At 43.1% G+C, this 18,885-nt stretch overlaps 1 protein-coding gene across 11 annotated transcripts in view; it reads left to right on the top strand.

Annotated features, from left to right (window-relative positions):
- The window catches only part of PLEKHA7 (pleckstrin homology domain containing A7), a 256,560-nt gene that overhangs the window by 215,285 nt on the left and 22,390 nt on the right, over nt 1-18,885 (top strand). For all 11 annotated transcript variants that reach the window (XM_072619562.1, XM_072619558.1, XM_072619564.1 and 8 more), the window contains 7 exons: nt 3,413-3,466; nt 9,124-9,189; nt 9,622-9,702; nt 10,914-11,063; nt 13,821-13,925; nt 14,950-15,058; nt 15,266-15,519. In XM_072619562.1, the coding sequence (XP_072475663.1) occupies nt 3,413-3,466; nt 9,124-9,189; nt 9,622-9,702; nt 10,914-11,063; nt 13,821-13,925; nt 14,950-15,058; nt 15,266-15,519 (819 nt within the window). The remainder of the gene's footprint in view (nt 1-3,412; nt 3,467-9,123; nt 9,190-9,621; nt 9,703-10,913; nt 11,064-13,820; nt 13,926-14,949; nt 15,059-15,265; nt 15,520-18,885) is intronic.

Below are 18,885 nucleotides of genomic sequence, written 5' to 3'. Positions count from 1 at the left end.
GACAGGAAAGGCATCCCAGGGAGACTGGATGTTGCCACTTAGTATCTGGAACTCTGAATAGGACAAAGATTCATTAGCCACTGAGTGTGTCCCTCTTGTTCCCTGGGATGGGGACACAGGGACTCCAAAAACCATTTTAGTATTTTCTCTCCTTCATACCCTTGATCTGTGACCCCAAACACCTTCTGAGATTTTCTGCAAGTCCTCGTTTGTTTTAGGATGGTTTTGTTAACCATGAAGACAGCCTACATAGCTCTGGTTTGCCAAGGGTTCCTCCTCTGCTGTCCTCTGCTCACCTGATCGCTGTCTCTGGCTGCAGAGAAAGTATAGAGTCTGAGATTCCTATTAAGTTCTCTCACGTCCTCACCCGCCCTTTCTGTGGCTGCCGGGAAATGCCTGTTTTCACCAGTTATCAGAAATCGAAGTACCTTTTCTTCAATTCAGAGAATGGCAGTTCTTCCTGTTCCTGATAATCCTATCAGTGAGTGAGGCCAACTTTTGCATATGCCACTGGATTTATTTGAGACACCAGCAGATAAGCCTAGCGGGGGAAGACTTCCTGGGTCTAGGGACCCATAACTCAGACTCCATGCTGAGCAGCAGAATGGGCATTGGATAAGGGACTTCTTGAAGGAAGTAAGGAGTGATTATTCTAGAAGCCTGGACCTGAGCAAGAGCCTCCAGGGGCAGCTAGCCCCCCTCTGCTCTTCAGACAAGAATGTGCTCAAACCATGGAGTGGTTTTCTATTATGCCTCAGCCCAAAAGTTTGTGAATGATAACAACTGCCATAGCACTGTAGTACATAGAGGATTATCCTTGGAGTCAGGACAAGCCTGGGTCAAGTCCTGCATCCAACTCATTCTGGCTGTGTGGTCACTGCCCTTAGCAGCTACCTCAGACTAAGTTACAGATGGATTTTCCATCTGTACCTGTGAAATTTCCACATTGAGAGCCCTTCGCAACAATGAAATTGCAGGTGTACCTCTCCCCACAAAAAATACCCCAACTCTGATATTTCAGTTAGTGATTATAGTAGTAGTAGTGGTGGTGGTGATAGTAGTAGTGGTAGCAGCAGCAGTGGTAATAGTAGTAGTAGTAGCAGCAGCAGCAGCAGAAAAAAGAAGAGAAATTAGTGTTTATATAACATTTTAAGGTTTTCAGAGCTCTTTACACATACAACCTCATTTGATCCTCATTATAATCCTGGGAGGTAGGTGCTATAATCATCCCCATTTTACAGATAAGGAAACCAAGACAGAGGTTAAATGGCTTGCTCAGGCTAAATTTGAACTTAGGTATTCCCGATGGTAGTTCCAGTGCTATATCCACTGGGACACTGCACTGTCTCTAACATCTGTTAAGTGTCTTGATTATGCGCTAGGCACCAAGTAGGATACATCCACAAAAATGAAATCTATCCATCTATCTACCTAGACAGTGGGGTGGGAGAAAGAGAATGGGAGTAGGGGTAGGGAGACAGACCAAAAGAGAGGGAGTCCCCACTCTTAAGAACTTATCATCTACTTGGAAGAACACATAATCCTAGATAAATAACTAGAAGATCCTAGGATCCTAAGTCTAAGGCTTTTAAGGACTTTAGAGGTCATCCAGCCCAAACCTTTTACATGAGAAAACTAAGGCTCATGTAACTGAGGTTAAATAATTTGTCCAAGGTCACATAGGTTAAGTGTCAAGAGTGGGTTTTTAACTTAGATGTTCTGACTCTATATGCATAGATATTTCTACTGTATTGTGCTGATTTGGGTTTGGTGATAGGTGAATCAGTGAAAAGTTGTTGGAGAGAGTTGCTTGAGCTGAACCTTAAAGAGAGCCAGAGGATCCAAAAGGTAGAGGGGAAGGGAGAAAGACTGCAGTAGCACCAAGGTAGTAGTAGATGGAATGTTTTGTACTGGGAACAGTATGCTTCTTTGTCTAGAGCATAGAGTGCTTGAGAGGGAGTGATGTGTGATCAGTCTGGAAAAATAGATTGAAACTAGATTGTGAAAGGCTTTAAATGCCAGGCTGAGGAGTTTATGTTTTATCCTAGAAGCAATGGGAAGCCACTGAAATTCAGTCAAGGGAACAAGTGTCAGACGTGTGCTGTAGGAATATCCATTTGACAACTGTCTAAAAGATGTATTGGAAAAGTGAAGGCCTGGACATAGGGAGATCAGTAGGAGCTATTGCAACAGCCCAAGAGAGAGATGCTAAGGACCCAGACTAAGCTGTTTGTAGTGTAAATGGAGAGAAGGGGACAGATGGGAGAGATGTGGAGAAAGTGGAATTGCCAAGCCTTGGTAATAGATTGGATGTGGAGGATGTATGAGTGACCTGGATGACTGGAAGAAGCCTGGAGGTCTCTAGGCATGAATTCAAATCCAAGGACCAGAGCATGAGCTGGGTCCAAGGGAAACAAGGGCACATAAGAGAAGCAGATGGCAGGGGATAGTCATGGGGCAGGGTTCAGATCAGAACCTACAGTTAAGGTAGGGTAATGAAAGTAAGGCATCTTCCAAGACATCTAGTCTGTCTGGGGACTGAGGGTTCAAGTGGCGTCGCTACCACCAGAGCCACACCAAAGAAAAGACGGAGACAATTCTGTTTATCTACAGAGGGCAAACTTAGGAGGAAGGACAGGGAGGCAAGGCAGGTCAGAGTAACTCTTCCCCCAACTCCTTCAGTTTAGGCACCTTTAGGTCATGGCCTTTTATGTTCAGGACAGGTAAATAGGAAAAAGCTTCCAGAGCGTTAAAGTTTGCAGAACTCTTCAACAGAGGTTATCTCATTCGAGCTTCACCATCACCCTAATGCTATTATTTGTTCCCATTTTGCAGTTGGGGAAATTGAGGCATATAGAAATCAAGTCAAGAGGCTTGCCTATCGTTACATGGCTAGTGTTAGAAGAGGGATCTGAAATCCAATCTTGTTGAATCCAGGTCCACCACATTTATCCATTTGTGCCTCAAATTCATTTCAAGCTTTTGTCAGAATGATGAGCCTGGTATAGACTCTTCTTCTCTCTGATATAGCTCTCTGGCTCTATCCTGGGGTAAGTGACAGATATAGAGTTTTGACTTCACAGGGTTGTTGGGTGAGCTCCTTCTGGGTGTCAGCATTACATTCCTCTGTGACTTGAGAATGGGTAAATGAGATGTGGTGGTCCCTCGGTCCCTCTGGGACATCTCCCATTGGATCATGTCTCGAGCGCTTTGCTGCAGGAGAGACACATGTTGCTTCTGTTGTGATGGATTTCTCTCATTTCTTTGTTAAAATATGCAATGTGGCCGACTCATCCAAGAAGTCTTGACCTGTTGTTGCTCTGCTGCTACCGCTGCTGTTGCTGCTTGGTAAAAGATGTGAGGAAACCCTTGGTGTGTAACTTATTTTTTTTTCCTCTGTGCTTCCTTGAAGGCTGACGACACCTACCTTCAGCTGAAGAAAGACCTGGAGTATCTAGACCTAAAGGTGAGCAGACTTAGAACGTACTTCACTCACTGTCCTTGTCCTTGCCAGCCTACAGACTGCCAGCCCTGGTAGACTTTGAAGACTAGGAGAAGGATGAATTGTATCATATATAGATTTATCTCTCCTTTTTATTTGGAGATACATGGCTCTTACCCTTACAAACCATGGGCCAGTCACTTAACATCTCCGACGCTCAGCTTGGTCATCATAAAATGGGACTAACGATCCTTTCATTGCCTATTTAACAGAACTTATTTAAAGAAAGGTGGAGTTCTTGTTATTATTCCTATTGTTTATGATTCAGAAAATGGGAGTTTCTTGGTCTGGACCTGTGATTACTTTGGAATGGGAACTTCTAGGGTAGAAACTCCCTTCATCCAAAGCAACCCATCTGTAACTTTTAGCATTAGACAGTGACTGTGTAGAGTCACTGAGAGGTTAATTCCATGGTCACAGAGCCAAAATATGTTAGAGGCAGAACTGGAACCCAGGCCTTTCTGATACTTAAGGCTGAGCCTCTGCCCACTCTGCCAAAAACATCTCCTTTTAGTTGACTGCAACCATAAAAGTAGACCACTCCCCTCTCCAGAGGTTCTGTCCATTTTAGCTATGGGTCCTTTGGATAAGGATTGATTGTAGAACTTCCCTGGGTTCTGGGTGTGGTGACCACACAACTGGGGTTTTTTTTTTCAAAGCCTAGGATTGATGAGGGTTTTATTTTTGCGTATGTGGTGGCCAGCATTAGTCTTTTGGTCTAGTGATGTCCTGGGACTTATTTCCAATTATCCTCACACCCCTGAGTGGTTTTAAGTGTTGAGGCAGCTCAGGAAGGCTGACAAGAGTGATCTCTGAGTGGGTGATAGGTAGAGCTGAATGGCTTTGAGACTTTCCCAGGATCTCCCTTCTCTCCCCTTCCCTTTATTATGTTTGATTTTAAATAGGTCTATATAGCACTGAGATAGGATTAAACCAGTGCTGGGAGCAGTCCAAAGGCCAACTCTCCAGGTCATCTAATTCAATCTTCTACAACACCCCCAATAAATTATTCCTCTAGACCAATGGGGTCAAACATCAATAGAAAGGGAGGCAGCATGTTGATTTAGAAAACCACAAATTAGCATTATCTATGTTGCACTGTATTTTTATTTTGTTAAACATCTCCCAATTACATTTTAATATGGTTTAAGTTTCACTAGGAGCTTGGCCTATGGACTGTGAGTTTGACCCCTCTGTTATAGACTCTGCTGAAAGACCTCTTAAGGAAAACTGTTTCACTCTTGGACACCCAACTATGAGAACGATTTTTATTATATTGAGCCTATTATATTGCCCCTCTGCAATTCCCTTTGTTTTTAGTTTTTGCCTCCTGAGAGTAAACAGAACATGTGTAATCCATCTTCCACATAATTATCCTTCTAATTCCTGAAGACAGTTTTCACATCTTTCTTTCCCACCCAACCTTTCAAATCTTCTCTTCTCTAGGTTAACTTGTCCCATTTCCTTCACTCATTCCTCATAAGGACATGACCAGCAGATGGTGCAGTGGATAGAGCACCAGTGCAGGAGTCAGGAGGACCTGAGTTCAAATCTCATCTCAGACACTTGACACTCACTAGCTGTGTGACCTTGGGCAAGTCACTTAACCCCAATTGCCTCATCCTGGAGAATATCTGGTCACTGGATTCAGATGGCTCTGGAGGAGAAGTGAGGCTGGTGACCTGCACAGCCCTCCTTCAATAAAAACAAAGTCAAGTGCAAGTCATGTCATTATTTCTCTGATGGCATGGTCATCTTCGGCAACGAAGGATGAACACATACATAAGGACATGATCTCCAGGCTCTGCCATGTGATTGCCAATTCTTTCATTATAAAGTTTAATGCTCTGTGCCTGTAATGCCCTGGGGTCAAGTTAATAAGCATTTATTAAGATCCTCCTACGTGCCAAGCACTATACTACGCACTGATGATACAAATAAAGGCAAATAATAGTCCCTGCCCTCAAGAAGCTCACAAATCTAAAGGATATCCAATATGCAAATAGCCACGTAGAAGCAAGATATGTACGGGATACATTTTAAATAATCTCAGATAATCATTGTGGTTTATGTAACATCTTCCTAAGAGTCCTCAACCCTCAAATACAAATTTCTCTGTTAAAATGTTATTATTTTTTCTGTTTAGTGCTAGTGTGGTTAATATTGGCCATTAAGGGAATGTTGATGGGAATAATGTAGACATCTGTAGTAGGAATGGGATGTTTTCTACCTTACTTCCCCAACATCTTTCTATTGTTTGGGTCACAGTCACTGAAGAGTGACTGGTATCCTAACATAATGTGTGATCATTGCTTGGCTCTCCTCTGCACCCTCCTCCTAGTAATCATCCATTGCTCTGCTTGCCCTTTATCTTTTCTGTAGGGGAGGGAGGTCAGAGGGTGAGCGATTATTTACTGCTAGGTAATAATTATAATAATAGCATTCATCTCTTACATTGTGGTTTCTGAACTTTAAAGAGCAACACCCTCTGCCTTTAAAAAAAAACCTCACCTTTTCCCATGAGATAATCTATGCAATTTCCTTAGTGTGTAATGAATTCAAATAAAATTATGAATTTATTATAGTTTTATAACAAATCTTAAACATACAATAAAGATAAAATAACATAACATATCTAATGACAAAAATGCTTTATGTTTTTGGTGTTTGTAACAAAATAATCACAATAATAACATGATTAATAAGAAAGATGAGCTTGGTTTTCTATTAGCACAGAGTTTCTCAAAATATGGTGTCATGGATAGCATTCTCATTGTATGCTTTATTAAAATATTCTTGTAACTGAGAATGATCTCAAAAGGTAAAATGGCAGCAGTTTTCCATCATGCTAGGTAGACTCCAGTTAGAATGGAAGCACCCCAGGAGGCCATGGGCCCATCCATTTAGCTGCCACCTGTCCATGGTGCTGACAACCTCCCCAGCACATTCAGGGTCCTGTTGTTGGCAGACAATTCACAGAAACGTTCAGTAGTTATATTTCACGGAGACCAAACAACTGATCTCTGAAATAGCAAATCCTTGTGTTTGATGGGGTCTGTAGTACTTGCTGCTTCTCTTTCCAGCTGTAGCAGATCAGAGAGGGTTATTTTTACTGTATTCTCTTATTCCTAGATACATTTGATTTTCCTACCATTCCCCTTGAGAGGGTTCCACTCCCTCCAGCCCATCACTTGGTGAAGGCCCATTGGTAATTTCTTGTCATCTTAACACCTGTAGCCCCAAGTGCTTAATCTGCATTTTTTAATCAATGAATGTTTTATCAATGCAATGCAAGGGAAATTAAAAAAACAACAGCAGCAAAATTTCACACCTAGGATAATTATGGCTGCCTGGCACATGAGGTCATCCAGTGTTTGCTTTGAAGGAAGAAGACTGCTTCTGTGTCCATGCTTCCACCAATAAAATCTGTGATTTTTATTAATCAATCAGCAAGCATTTGTTGTTGATTGACAGCTGCCAGACATTATGCTAGACCCAGAGATAAAAATAAGAATCAAACAGTCCTTTCTCTTAAGGAGTTTATGTTTTGTTGGAAGAGACAACATAATCCAGCAATTAACAAGCATTTATTAAGTGTTCTGTATATATTAGGTCCTGTCCCAGGTACTAGAAACATAAAAAATAAAGGCAAACAGTTCCTGTCCTCAAAGAGCTTGCATAATGTTGGTTCATAGCATCAATTAGTGAGCATTTATTAAGTGCCTCATGTATGTTAGGCACTGTGACAGGAGTGCCTGTGATCCCTGCCTCTGGGGAATTGTTTAAATGCCAGAATAGGGCTAAAGCCCCATTGTGTTTCTGCACTAAGGCTGGCACCAGTGAGGTGAGGCCCCAGAAGTGTAAGGAGGGGAGTGTGTGTGGGGGACAGACCAGGCCATTTAAAGAGGCTTGGAAAAATGAGATGGCTTAAAGCTTCTATATTGATCGTTATTGGGATTGGGCCCATGAATGGCCACTGCACTTCCAGCCTAGGAGAGATAAGGAGACCCAGTCTACAAAAAACTCAAACGTAATAATAGACTTTTAATTTTTAAAAATGTGTTAGTGAGTGGTACAAACATTATATTTTAACTCAGCATAAGAAAAGACATCCTTATGATCAAAATAGTATAGGCTGCATCAGAAAATAAAAATTTCCTGTTTCTGGAAGTCTTCAAGTGAACACTGGATGATAATTTGGGGATGTTTTAAAGAAGATTCCTGTTAAGGCATGAGTCCAAATAAATGATAGATACTGTGTCAATTGCAATTGTTATTTCTGTTGTTACCTTTTGAAATTCTGTGATTCTATGAAACTAAAGCCAAAAGAGGGACCAGTGAGTAACGGCTCTGTTGTCTAGGAGCTTTGTTGTCCACCACCTGGCTTTCCCCAGCAGGGCATCAGATGGTGGTGTCCACAACAAGACCTTCAGAATGAAATGCAGGAGGGCATCCCATGGTGAGGTGCATTCTTTGGAGAGACTTACTCTGAAGTTTCATCATCCCTGAGGACTGACTTTACCTATACCTGATCATGGCTGCAGAAATGATCTGCCTAGTTATGCTTTGGGTGGTGCCTAGAGTTTGGGAATTCACTGTTTGCAGGACAGACTGGGTAGCTATGACTGAGGTTTGTTTGCATTGATAAATGACCTGCTCCCTTGGAGTGGTGAGAATCTTGAATGAGATTTGGGTTTTCTGGGAATTGTTCTTATCTCTAGGAGATTTTCTTCAGTGTAATGTTATTGCATCAGTGTAGAACTGTTCCTGGTCATATAGCCAGTTGATGCAGTTGATAAGAATTTTGGACTGGGAGTTAGAAGGATATGAGTTCAAATCCTGTCTCAGATATTTACTTGCTGTGTGATTCTGGGCAAGTCACTTAACCTCTCTTAACCTAAGTTACTTCATCTGTACAATGAGGAGGTTTCCTGGGCCAGTCAACACTGAAGGATGGTCTCAGTGTCTTTTTTTTTTCTTTTATGGCAGTTGGTGCTCAGTGACTTGCCTGAAGGTCACATAGCCAACTGTCTAAGGCCAGTTTTGAACTCAGTTCCTTCTGGGCCAGTGTTGTATCCAAATTATCCTAACTTACATGGAGGGAAAGGGTTAAACTGTTGCTCCCACAACACATCTTACTAGAATTTCTGACTTGGTTACATTTGTAAGTAGATGTTATATGTAATAGTTTATATTAATATGTAGCATTTTATGTAGATATAATATAACACTATTGTATTAATATAATGTATACATATATAATGTGTACATATTATAATATTAACATGTAACATGTTTATGTATAATAGTTGTGATAGAGAAGTCCACCACTTGAGATGGTGGTACTTTTTTTTGTTTAAGATATCAGAAACGACTAATACAATCTTGATCAGGCACAATTTTTCTTCTTTTTGCAGAGGTGAACTGGGCCTGAACTGGCCTGAAGCACTCAGTTTCTCTCCCCTCTGTCTTTTCCCCTTCCCACCCACCTCCCGATACTTTCACAGATAATGAATTTTTACTCTCTAAACTGCTGAGGCAAACATGGCATGCCTGCTCTCGTGGGCTTGGCCTTTACCGACTTCATTTCCTAACTCATCTTTAAATTGCTTCCTTTGTAGATGACCCGTGACACTCTCAAGGACAGAAGTCTAAAGCCTGTGAAAGTAGCTGAGAGTGATATTGACGTGAGTCACTGACCACCTTTCCCCCTTGTCTCCTCCATCCATTTTTCTTCACCTCAACTCCCCAAGTCCGAGTAGAAGACTGGGAAAGGTCATTGTGAGGTCTGAAGGGTTCTGGGGAACTTAACAGTGGGCAAGTTTCATTCCTTCATTCCTTCCAAACTCTTCACACCTTAGCAGACAGTTCTTTAGGAATTCCTGAAGCTATAAAAATTAGTCCCCTGGTAACCAGACTTAGCTGGCCTAGAGCTCCCAAGATCCTCCTCACTGGCCCACACTCAGCCGTTTTCCAGTGTGTCAAGTCTGAGCTTTTGAGAGATAAGCCCAAGGTCCTCTTAGCTCCAGGATGAGGCATTAGGGCAGATTTGATGGGACAGTGGGCATCATAAACCAGCTTTTATATTGTTTCATTGCATATTTGATCTTTATTTGTAGGTAAAATTGAGCATCCTATGTGAACAAGACAGGGTCCTGCAGGACTTAGAAGACAAGATAAGAGCCCTCAAGGAGAACAAAGTAATTAAGACTTCTGATGTGTGTGTGTGTGTATGTGTGTGTAAATGTATGTTTATATATTTTTTTAAACAGTAAGAGGAAGGAAAGTGGGCATTCTGTGGTTTTTGTCTCATTTTTTCCTGAATCAGAAACCTGAGTGGTCTCTTTAAACCATGTTGCCAGGAGTGACAAGGAATAGACTTCCTGAGAGGTTTATTGGGTGACTTGTGGAAATTTAGAGCATGACGTTGTCAAGTTTTCCTGTGGGCCTGCTAGAAGTCTTATCTAAGGAGATGATCTTAAGCTTGCCTGGACTCTTGGCTCCTGGGGAGACTGAGGCTGGTGGTTGACTTGGGTCCAAGCATGGTGGACCCTCCCAACCTCCTGATACTTTCACAGATAATGAATTTTCCCTCTCCAAACTGCTGAGGCAAACGTGGCATGCTTGCTCTCATGGGTTTGGCATGACGCAGTACAGGGTCACCTCTGATACTTGGTAAGAGATTGGAAGAAGAAATCAGTGGAATTATTGTGTAACTCATAGTTTCCAGTCAAAAGACAAGTGATTTTTTGTTTGTTTTTTAGTTTTTTTGAAGTACCTGGGGGTGTAATGGATAGAGCATGGAACTCAGAATCAAGAGACCTGAGTTTGAATCTAGCCTCCTTCAAATTCCTTACCATCTCTTCATCTTAGTTTCTCATTTGCAAAAAGGGGATAAATCTTAAAATGATATACAAATACTGGTGTTCTTCTTCAACATCATCATCATTACTGCTACAGCTGCTCTCTAGAAGAAGATATTAGGGATGATCCTGCGAGTCTGTTATCTTGTTTGTTAATAGAAGTAGAACACCCCCTTCTCTGGAGGTATTCAGCAGATATTGGCTAAACACTGTCAGAGGTGAGGGAGAACAAGAGTTCCTACCTGGAGTCCTTGAATAGATTTCAGTGGGATTGGGATCTGTGAAATTGGACAAGGGGAAAAAAGTAACATCTATATTTTCACAAACCTGTAACTGAAATTTAACTTCTCCTGTTATTGTGAACATTGACATCAAAGATTATTCTGAAAAGAGGTCCACAGACATCACCATACTGGCTAGAGTCCCTGATGTATACATGAATGATCATGGGCCTGTTCTGTAAAGAGATTCTTGCACTGAGTGAGAGCTTAGCCTGGAGGATCTCTACCACTTGAGTCTCTGTAATAACCTGATTCCTCCTTGTGCAGGATCAACTAGAGTCAGTCCTGGAGGTCTTGCACAGACAGATGGAACAGTACAAAGACCAGCCCCAGCATTCAGAAAAGATATCTTACCAACAAAGACTGCTGCAAGAGGACCTTGTTCACATACGAGCAGAGATATCCAAGCTTTCAACAGTATGTATGGGGTGGTGGCAATATGGGGGAGCAGAAACTGAGGGAAAAAAGACAGGGACTGTCTACCGCTGGACAGCTCCCCCTTCATGTTACTTGGGAAGGGGACTGCTTTTCAAAAGTCACAAAAAGTAGAAGAATTCTGCTGGGCATGTTGATAGCACATCAATTGGAGGTCTTCATTCTAGAATTCAAGAGTCCCAGGGAACTACCTTGTGTCTACTTTGGAGGAGCTGGGTCTAGGGCTTTTGGTGTTAATTCTGTTTGTCTCTGTCTCATCAACCCTCCTGTCATATTCTCTTCTTCCAAGTCTGTTCCTTGGTCTTTTCTTGAAGATGTCTCAGAGCTACTAATGGGATGGTTAAAGCCTTGGTTGGGGGTTAAAGGGCCCAGGACATGCAGTACACCAGTGTAGCACCTAATTTTACATGTGAAAGTAACTCAAGGAATTCATTTGAATATATATTTATTAAGTATATACTCTCTCCTAGGCACTGGACTAGGGAATGCAAATATTTCTCCTCTGTCTTTTAAAATGAGGTTTTTAAATTCAGACCCTTTCTCCCTATAACAAAGGATTCTGATATTTGAGAGCTGTGGGGGGCAGTGGGAGGTCTCCTACCACAAGGATCATAGCTATATATAAGGAGGTGAGGGTTGTCCCTCCGTTAGCTGGGAATTCTCCAAATTCACTTGAGTTGGTGGCACCTCACTCTCCCTGGGGAAGGCTGGTCTTCCTCGTTTCTTTGCCTGACCACTGTACTGTAGTGGCACTCATGTGGAACTGTGGAATGCTCAAAAGAAAGGGAGCCCCAAGCTCTGTAGACTGCCAACTGGAGTTTGTGCATTCATTAAGGGTGTGTGTATGAATGGGTGGATTTGGGGGTGCTTTTTGGTTTTGAGATACCATCCATAACCTTTATGAAGCATGCATGACTGATATTCCTTCCCCCACACACCTTAGGGTGGAGGAGGAGGAGATGGGGGCTGTATAAAATAGTGACTGAGTTTGTGAGCAAATGGGAGTGTGGAGGCACAATCAGCCATGATTGTGGTGTGAATTTTTTGAACTAGCTCTTTGGCAAAGCCGTGGGTGCTATGAAAGGCGGACTCTATCCCAGGGCAGAGGGTATGAGAGTCATAACTAGGTCAGGGAAACTGGGGGTTTGTCCTAGGGATTGAATTTAGAGGAGGTTGATAGTGTTTAAGGTTCTTTGGTACTGGATGAGCTCTTCTCCACCCCCATACCCACTCTGTGGTGACTTCCCCAGCAGCAGCCTCATGCTGGCTTCCGAGGGTCTCTGTCTCCCAACAAGAGGATGGGATTCCACCCCCTTCCTTACAATCCAGGGCACCTTTGATGCTGTTTACCCTGGATATGGTTTGTGGTACCATCCCTTAGTGCAAAAAAATTTTAATTATGCCTTGGAGAACAGTATTTTCAGGAAGGGGAAACTCATAATTTCCTGAGGGGAAACGTTAAAGGAGGAGCCTGCAGTTGTGATGACTTTGTCATAGCTGATGGAGGGGGCATGTTTGCTTTAGAGACCTTTGGGCAGGGGATGTGGGGATGGAGGATGGGAGGTGGCTGACTTTTTTTAAACTATTTGGATTTGGGACTTTTAGGAGTATGTATGTATGTACATAAATAAACGGATATACACATGCACACGTATACATATATGTATGCATATATAAATATATGTATATATAGGTACTTATATATAATATAGTATATGAGTACTGTACTGTATGTATTCTATATGGTATTTATGTGAATAAGTGCTTGTAGTACTTAGATAGTATTTATGAGTATATACAGTACTTTAAGCACAGTAGGTATTACAAAATAAAGTGCTCTCATGTATATAGCACTTAAACACTGAAAACTTAATTTTGTGAGCGCTCTGAGTATTCTTTTCCTTTGCTAAGTAAACAACATATAACTTTATTCCTCTCTTATCTCCCCATACCTCTCCCTTCCACCTCTGCTCGCAGGAGGAAATAGGGGAAGAATGGAGGACAAGATCCTAGGGTCTGCCTAGCATGCCTCTCCAGACTTGTTCCACATTCCTATCCTAAACACACACACATACACATTCGCACATAGATACATACACACACTCAAGCACACACACATACACACGTATGTACACACATATACACGTACAGACACACATGCACACACGTACACACCCACATATAGACACACATGCATACACACATATGTACACACACCTACATGTACGCACACTCACATACACACATGCATACACATACTCCATCTCTTGCCTTCAGGCTGTCCCCCAGGCCTGGAATGCCCTCCTTTCTCACATCTGTCACAGAGCCCTAAGTTTTCTTTAAAGCATGCAGCCTGTCCATGTGGTCATGCCCTCCTTCTGCTCCCCTCCCCCTGAAATGACTTCGTCCGTATTTTGTATTTACTTTTCTAAGTATGTGTTATTTCCCCCTCCCCTTTCAAGGTGATATAACTGTGTAATGTATTTTATCTGAGTATCCCCAGTACCTGGCAGAGAGTCTGATGCATAGTCTTTGCTTAAAAATTTTTATTGAATGACTGCATCCAAGGGCAAGAGATCTTTGACCTGGTCAGGGTTTCATCTGATAAAAAACAGAAGCCGCCTGGAACAGGCTCCCCTCCCTCCTTTGAAACAGGTCTAGATGTAACCCTGTCCATCGGTTCAGCTAGGCCCAGGGTGTGCCCTGACAACAGCTGACCACGTGTCCTTTTGCCACCAGGAAATGGAAAACGCCTGGAATGAATACCTGAAGCTGGAAAATGACGTCAATCAGCTGAAACAAACTTTACAGAGGCAGAGTCGACGATCCTTCTTTCTGCCTCAGGTGACCAACCAACAAAGTCCATCACCAGTTAGTCCTACTCCCCAGATACAGAACTTCTTCCTTCATAACCTACTCTCCACAGGAAGCCTCTGTCCCCTTTAACCATAGTCACTGCCCTGGGCCACCCCAGGGTTCAGGAAGACATACATGGTACTTTCTCCCTCTCCCTCTTCTCCTTCTCCTTCTCTTTCTCCTTTTCCCTCCCTCTCCCTCTCCCTCTCCCTCTCCCTCTCCCTCTCCCTCTCCCTCTCCCTCTCCCTTTTCCTCTCTCTCCCTCTGCCTGTCCCTCTCCCTCTCCCTCTCTCCCTCCCTCTCTCCACCTTCTCTCTCCATCTCTTTCCCCCGTCTCCTCTGTACTCTATCTTCTGTTTTCCCTCTCCTCTTTCCTCTTTCCTTTCTTCTTTCTCTTTCTGACTGTATCTCCTCTCTTCTCTCTCTCTTTCTCTCTCTCTTCATACACACACACACACACACACACACACACACACACACACACACACACTCACACACACACACATCCATCCATCCATCCATCCATCACCACCAGAGGCACAGGTGATACAATAAATAGAACTCTAAGCTTAGAGTCAAGAGGATCTAAATTCAAATCTGGACACAAGCATCTACTAACTGTGTGATCTTGGACAAGTAACTTAACTTCTATTTGCCTCAGTTTCCTCAACTACAAAATAGGAATACCAACAGTACCTACCACGTGGGGTTGTTGTGAAAACCAAATTTGTAAAAAGCACTTAGCTCAGTGCCTGACACACAGTAAGCACTATATAAATGCTTATTCTCTTCCCTTTTACAGATGAGGAAACTGAGTCTGAGAAAGGTTCAGTAACTTGTCCAGGATCACATAACTAGTAAAGTTTCTGAGGTTGGATTTGAACTCAGGTCTTCCTGACTCCAGTTCTAGCAGTATATCCACTGTACCAGCTGGGTTTGCATGTGGATGCCTCAGTAGTATTGAAAAGTCAGATCTCATGGAGGAAAGTTAAGCATTTTCTTTTATCTTCAGGAGAGATCTCAGATACAGAAGGATCTTTGGAGGATTGAAGATGTCACTGCTGGCCTGAGTGCAAATAAAGCAAACTTCAAAATCTTAGTGGAGTCCTTCAAGAATCCAGGTGGGAGGAAAGTTCCCCTTCTGACCAAACAAGGACTTGATCTGGCTGGGATGGGTGGGGTGGGGTGAACCAGTGCTCTCAGAGGTGTGGGATGACCGCTGATCAGCAATGTTGCACACGCTGTAGTGAGTCATAGGCAGCTGAAAGTTGACATTTGAGAAGAGAAACCCTGTCCTTTATTTCACAGTCTGTCCCTTTGTCCCTTAGAAAGAAAAACAGTGCCTTTGTTTCTCCACACGCCTGTGCCTTCAGTCCTCAAGTCTCTTAACACATCGGAGAGCAAACGACTCCCTCAGACCAGCCCTCCTAACAGCCCTCCGTGGACCAGCCCTGCGAAGACGCCCCTGGAGGTTCGCCTCTTTCCACAGCTGCAGACATATGTGCCCTATAGAACCCATCCGCTCCAGCTGAGAAAAGTCACCTCTCCTGTCCAGTCCCCTACAAAACTGACGCCAAAGGCTGTAAGTATGGCCGACCAGGAGCGAAGCAAACAGCTACTGCTCCTTGTTTGGGAAATCTACATCCCTTCCCTAAAATAAGGTGGTCGCCATTGCCAGACTGTGCCTCAAGTGCTGTTGGATGTGGCCACATGGGAACCTGCTTCTTTTCTGGCCAGTGCTTCAGACAGGAAGTAAGAAGACTAGGCTGTATGTATCAGGGAGCCATGCACCGGTTACAAATTCTACTTCCCTTTCTGGCACTTTTGTCCACCATCTTTACAGAGGACTTGAAAGCAGAAAATGGGCCTAAATTGGCACCAAGGAAATTGCTTCAACATAAAGAACCAGAGAGCAGTCAGGGAAGTGATGGTTTGGACAGGCTGGGCTAAACATCAGTATCCCCAGCAGCAGAGACTATGAGGCATGGGCCATCGTGGCACCTGGCAATGTCTTTTGTTTTTGTTATCTAGACACTCCCTTGTGCTCCTCCCGCCATTTCCCTAAGAATTTCTCTTTTTAAATGAAAAAAGAGAAAACAGAGGGGAAAAAGTTCAGCAAAAGTGATTGAATACATTTTTAATTTATTATCTTCAGTGGCCCACACCCTTCTGTCTCCACCTTCCTCTGTAAAGGACTGAAGAGGGTAGATTCTTGTAGCTCTCTATGGGGCCAAGCTTGCTCTTCAGTGAGCATCTATTAAGCACCTACTGTATTCTGGGTACTGAGCTGCCTTATGTTACACACCTCTGCTGCTCATCTGCTGGCCACATCTACCTTCTCTAAATAAAACTGTGTTTGGAAATGTGAGACATGGATCAGAAGTAGAAATTCCAGCTGACTGGGAGGCAATCAATGATAAATGGCCTACTTCACTTACCTGTCTGAGTGATGGGTCAGGGATCTCCTCAGTGAGCCTACTTCCCCCATTGCTAAGATCCCCTAGGATTCTTCTCCATTGTCTTCCTCTCAGTCTTCCACAGAGGGCCCACCCAATCCTATACCCTTCCTAAACTCCTTTTAATATTTTGAGGGGCCAATATAGTACCATGTGAGTTGGCCCTCAATTTCATAACAGGACTGACCTGTTTCCTTTTCTGATTCTGTTTATCAGAGAATCATAGGGTCATGGATAAGGAACCCCAGAAGCCACCTTGTCCATCCCCTCTCCCATCTTATAGATAAACCTCAGAGAGGTTTAAATAACTAGCCTAACACCACACAACTATTAAGTGAAAGGGTCAGGATTTGAACCAGACAACCATAAAAATAGCATGAAATAGTTATCTCTTCTATCCATGGGGATGATTCTGGCCTCGTTGACTAGATAGGTGTTCCCCCTTGCTCAGGGCTGAGCTCAACATGTGGCCAAGGTGACGTACCTTCAGAATGGGGGCCTGGAAGATAGAACCCATGTGGGATCAGAGCCCATGGGTTTGGATGACATAGAAATTAACCTGACCTGGAAACAGATCAAAATGAACACCATACTGAAAAAGGCCTGAATCTGTTGCCACTATGTGCCCGATAGGACCATATTATTGGACAGTCCTCAGAGTGCCTCTAGGGTATATGACATCTTCCCAGACGCTGAGCCGGTGATGACAAAATCTTCTTAAGAGCTCTTCAGGGGGATGTTATTGTCCTCACTTAAATCATAATCCAGAGGGGGATTGGAAGAGAGAGAAAGCAGTCATTTCAAAGTCAGGGTCTAATTTCACAAATTTAAAATATGTGCTGGCATCAGAGAAGGAAGTGAAGGAAAGGGAACCTCTAGATCCCTGTGCTGAACTAGGCAGAACCCAATCAAAGGAGAAAGAAAAGCGAGACTGGGGAGGGAAAGGGGGGTGCAGGGAATTAAGAAGAGCCCTCCCACCTTTGTGGCAGCAGTGATGCTCCATTGATGTATCAAGAAACCACAGCCCTCATCAAATACCACAGACGGGACATTTTAGAAAAACAGGCACATTCATGGCAGACAATGTGGGAAGCCCAATGTGTGAGTGCTTTGAGTCACCCACGAGGTCTGGAGGGTTAACCCACAGACATTGGGTCACAAAAGAGTTTGTACCTACACACAGAGCAGAGGGAAAGACCAGGGCCTTACAGACATCCAGAGACTTTTTCTCTGTCCCCTGATCTGCACATTGTACCAAGACTGGTTAAAAGATTTGCTGTTCATGGAATAACAGGGAGCCCACGTCCCATAAGACTCTATGCTGTTGGCTAGAAATCTTTCATACAGTGGACTCCATGGTATTCTAAGCTTGTTAATAAGATTTGCCAATCTATTCCCTACCCTAGGGAAGTTATCATGCAGAGGGCAGACAAGAGGAATAAGACGTTGTGCATTGTGGAATGCTGAGAGGCAGGGACTGAGTGTCTGCTGGGCCTGGCTCTCAGCCGTGGGACTGCTGCTAGCTCATTGTGTGTCCTGAGTTTAAGCCACTTAACCTAGATGATCTTTGGGTTTTCTCATCTGTAATACTCCACCTTACTGCCTCACTGATGAGGGGTTGAACACCTTCAAGAGTCTCCTGGTATAAAATAGTATGGGCTTGGCATGAATGGTGGTGAGCAAAGGCAAAGTATCAATGCTTTTGTACTTTGATGACAGTGTCCCGCTAATGACCTTCTTTTATACTGTTAGGATTCCAAATATTTATAGCAACTCTTTTTGTAGTGGCCAAGAACGTGAAGCTAAAGGAAAATTGTAAACCAATTGTGGCATAGGAACGCCCTGAGCAAAGTGAGCACCTCTCTAGTCAGCGAGGCCAGAAGCATCCCCACGGACAGAAGAGAGAACTATTTCATGCTATTTTTATGGTTGTCTGGTTTAAATCCTGACCCTTTCACTTAATAGTTGTGTGGTGTTAGGCTAGTTATTTAAACCTCTCTGAAGTTTATCTATAAGATGGGAGAGGGGACAGACAAGGTGGCCTCTAAGACTCCTTCTAGCTCCTTATCCATAACCCTAAAATTCTCTGACAATTATTGGGCCGTAATAAACGACAATGGCAAGTTCAGAGAAAGTTGGGAAGATTTGTACGAACTGATGCAGAGCAAAGTGAGAAGAACCAGGAGAAAAGGTTTACAGTAATAGTAACATTTTTAAAGCAAACAACTTTGAAAGCCTTCAGAATTTTGACCAATGCATTGACCAACTGTGATTTCAGGGGATTAATGATGAATTCGTCTACCTATGTCCTGACAGAGAGTGGATGAACTCAGGGGTCGAACGGGATATACATTATTAGATATGACCGGTGTAGGAATTTGTTTTGTTTTAAATGGGGGAACAAGGTGAAAGGGAGAAAAAAATGCTTGCTGAAATGAGAGGAGAGAAAAAGATATTCCTGACCCATTTCTAGTGTTTCATTTCCACATGTT

This window comes from Notamacropus eugenii, chromosome 6 (genome assembly GCF_028372415.1).
Source record: "Notamacropus eugenii isolate mMacEug1 chromosome 6, mMacEug1.pri_v2, whole genome shotgun sequence".
Taxonomy (NCBI): domain Eukaryota; kingdom Metazoa; phylum Chordata; class Mammalia; order Diprotodontia; family Macropodidae; genus Notamacropus; species Notamacropus eugenii.
The sequence above is the reverse complement of the archived record's forward strand: the minus strand, read 5'-3'. Positions and strand labels throughout refer to the sequence as shown.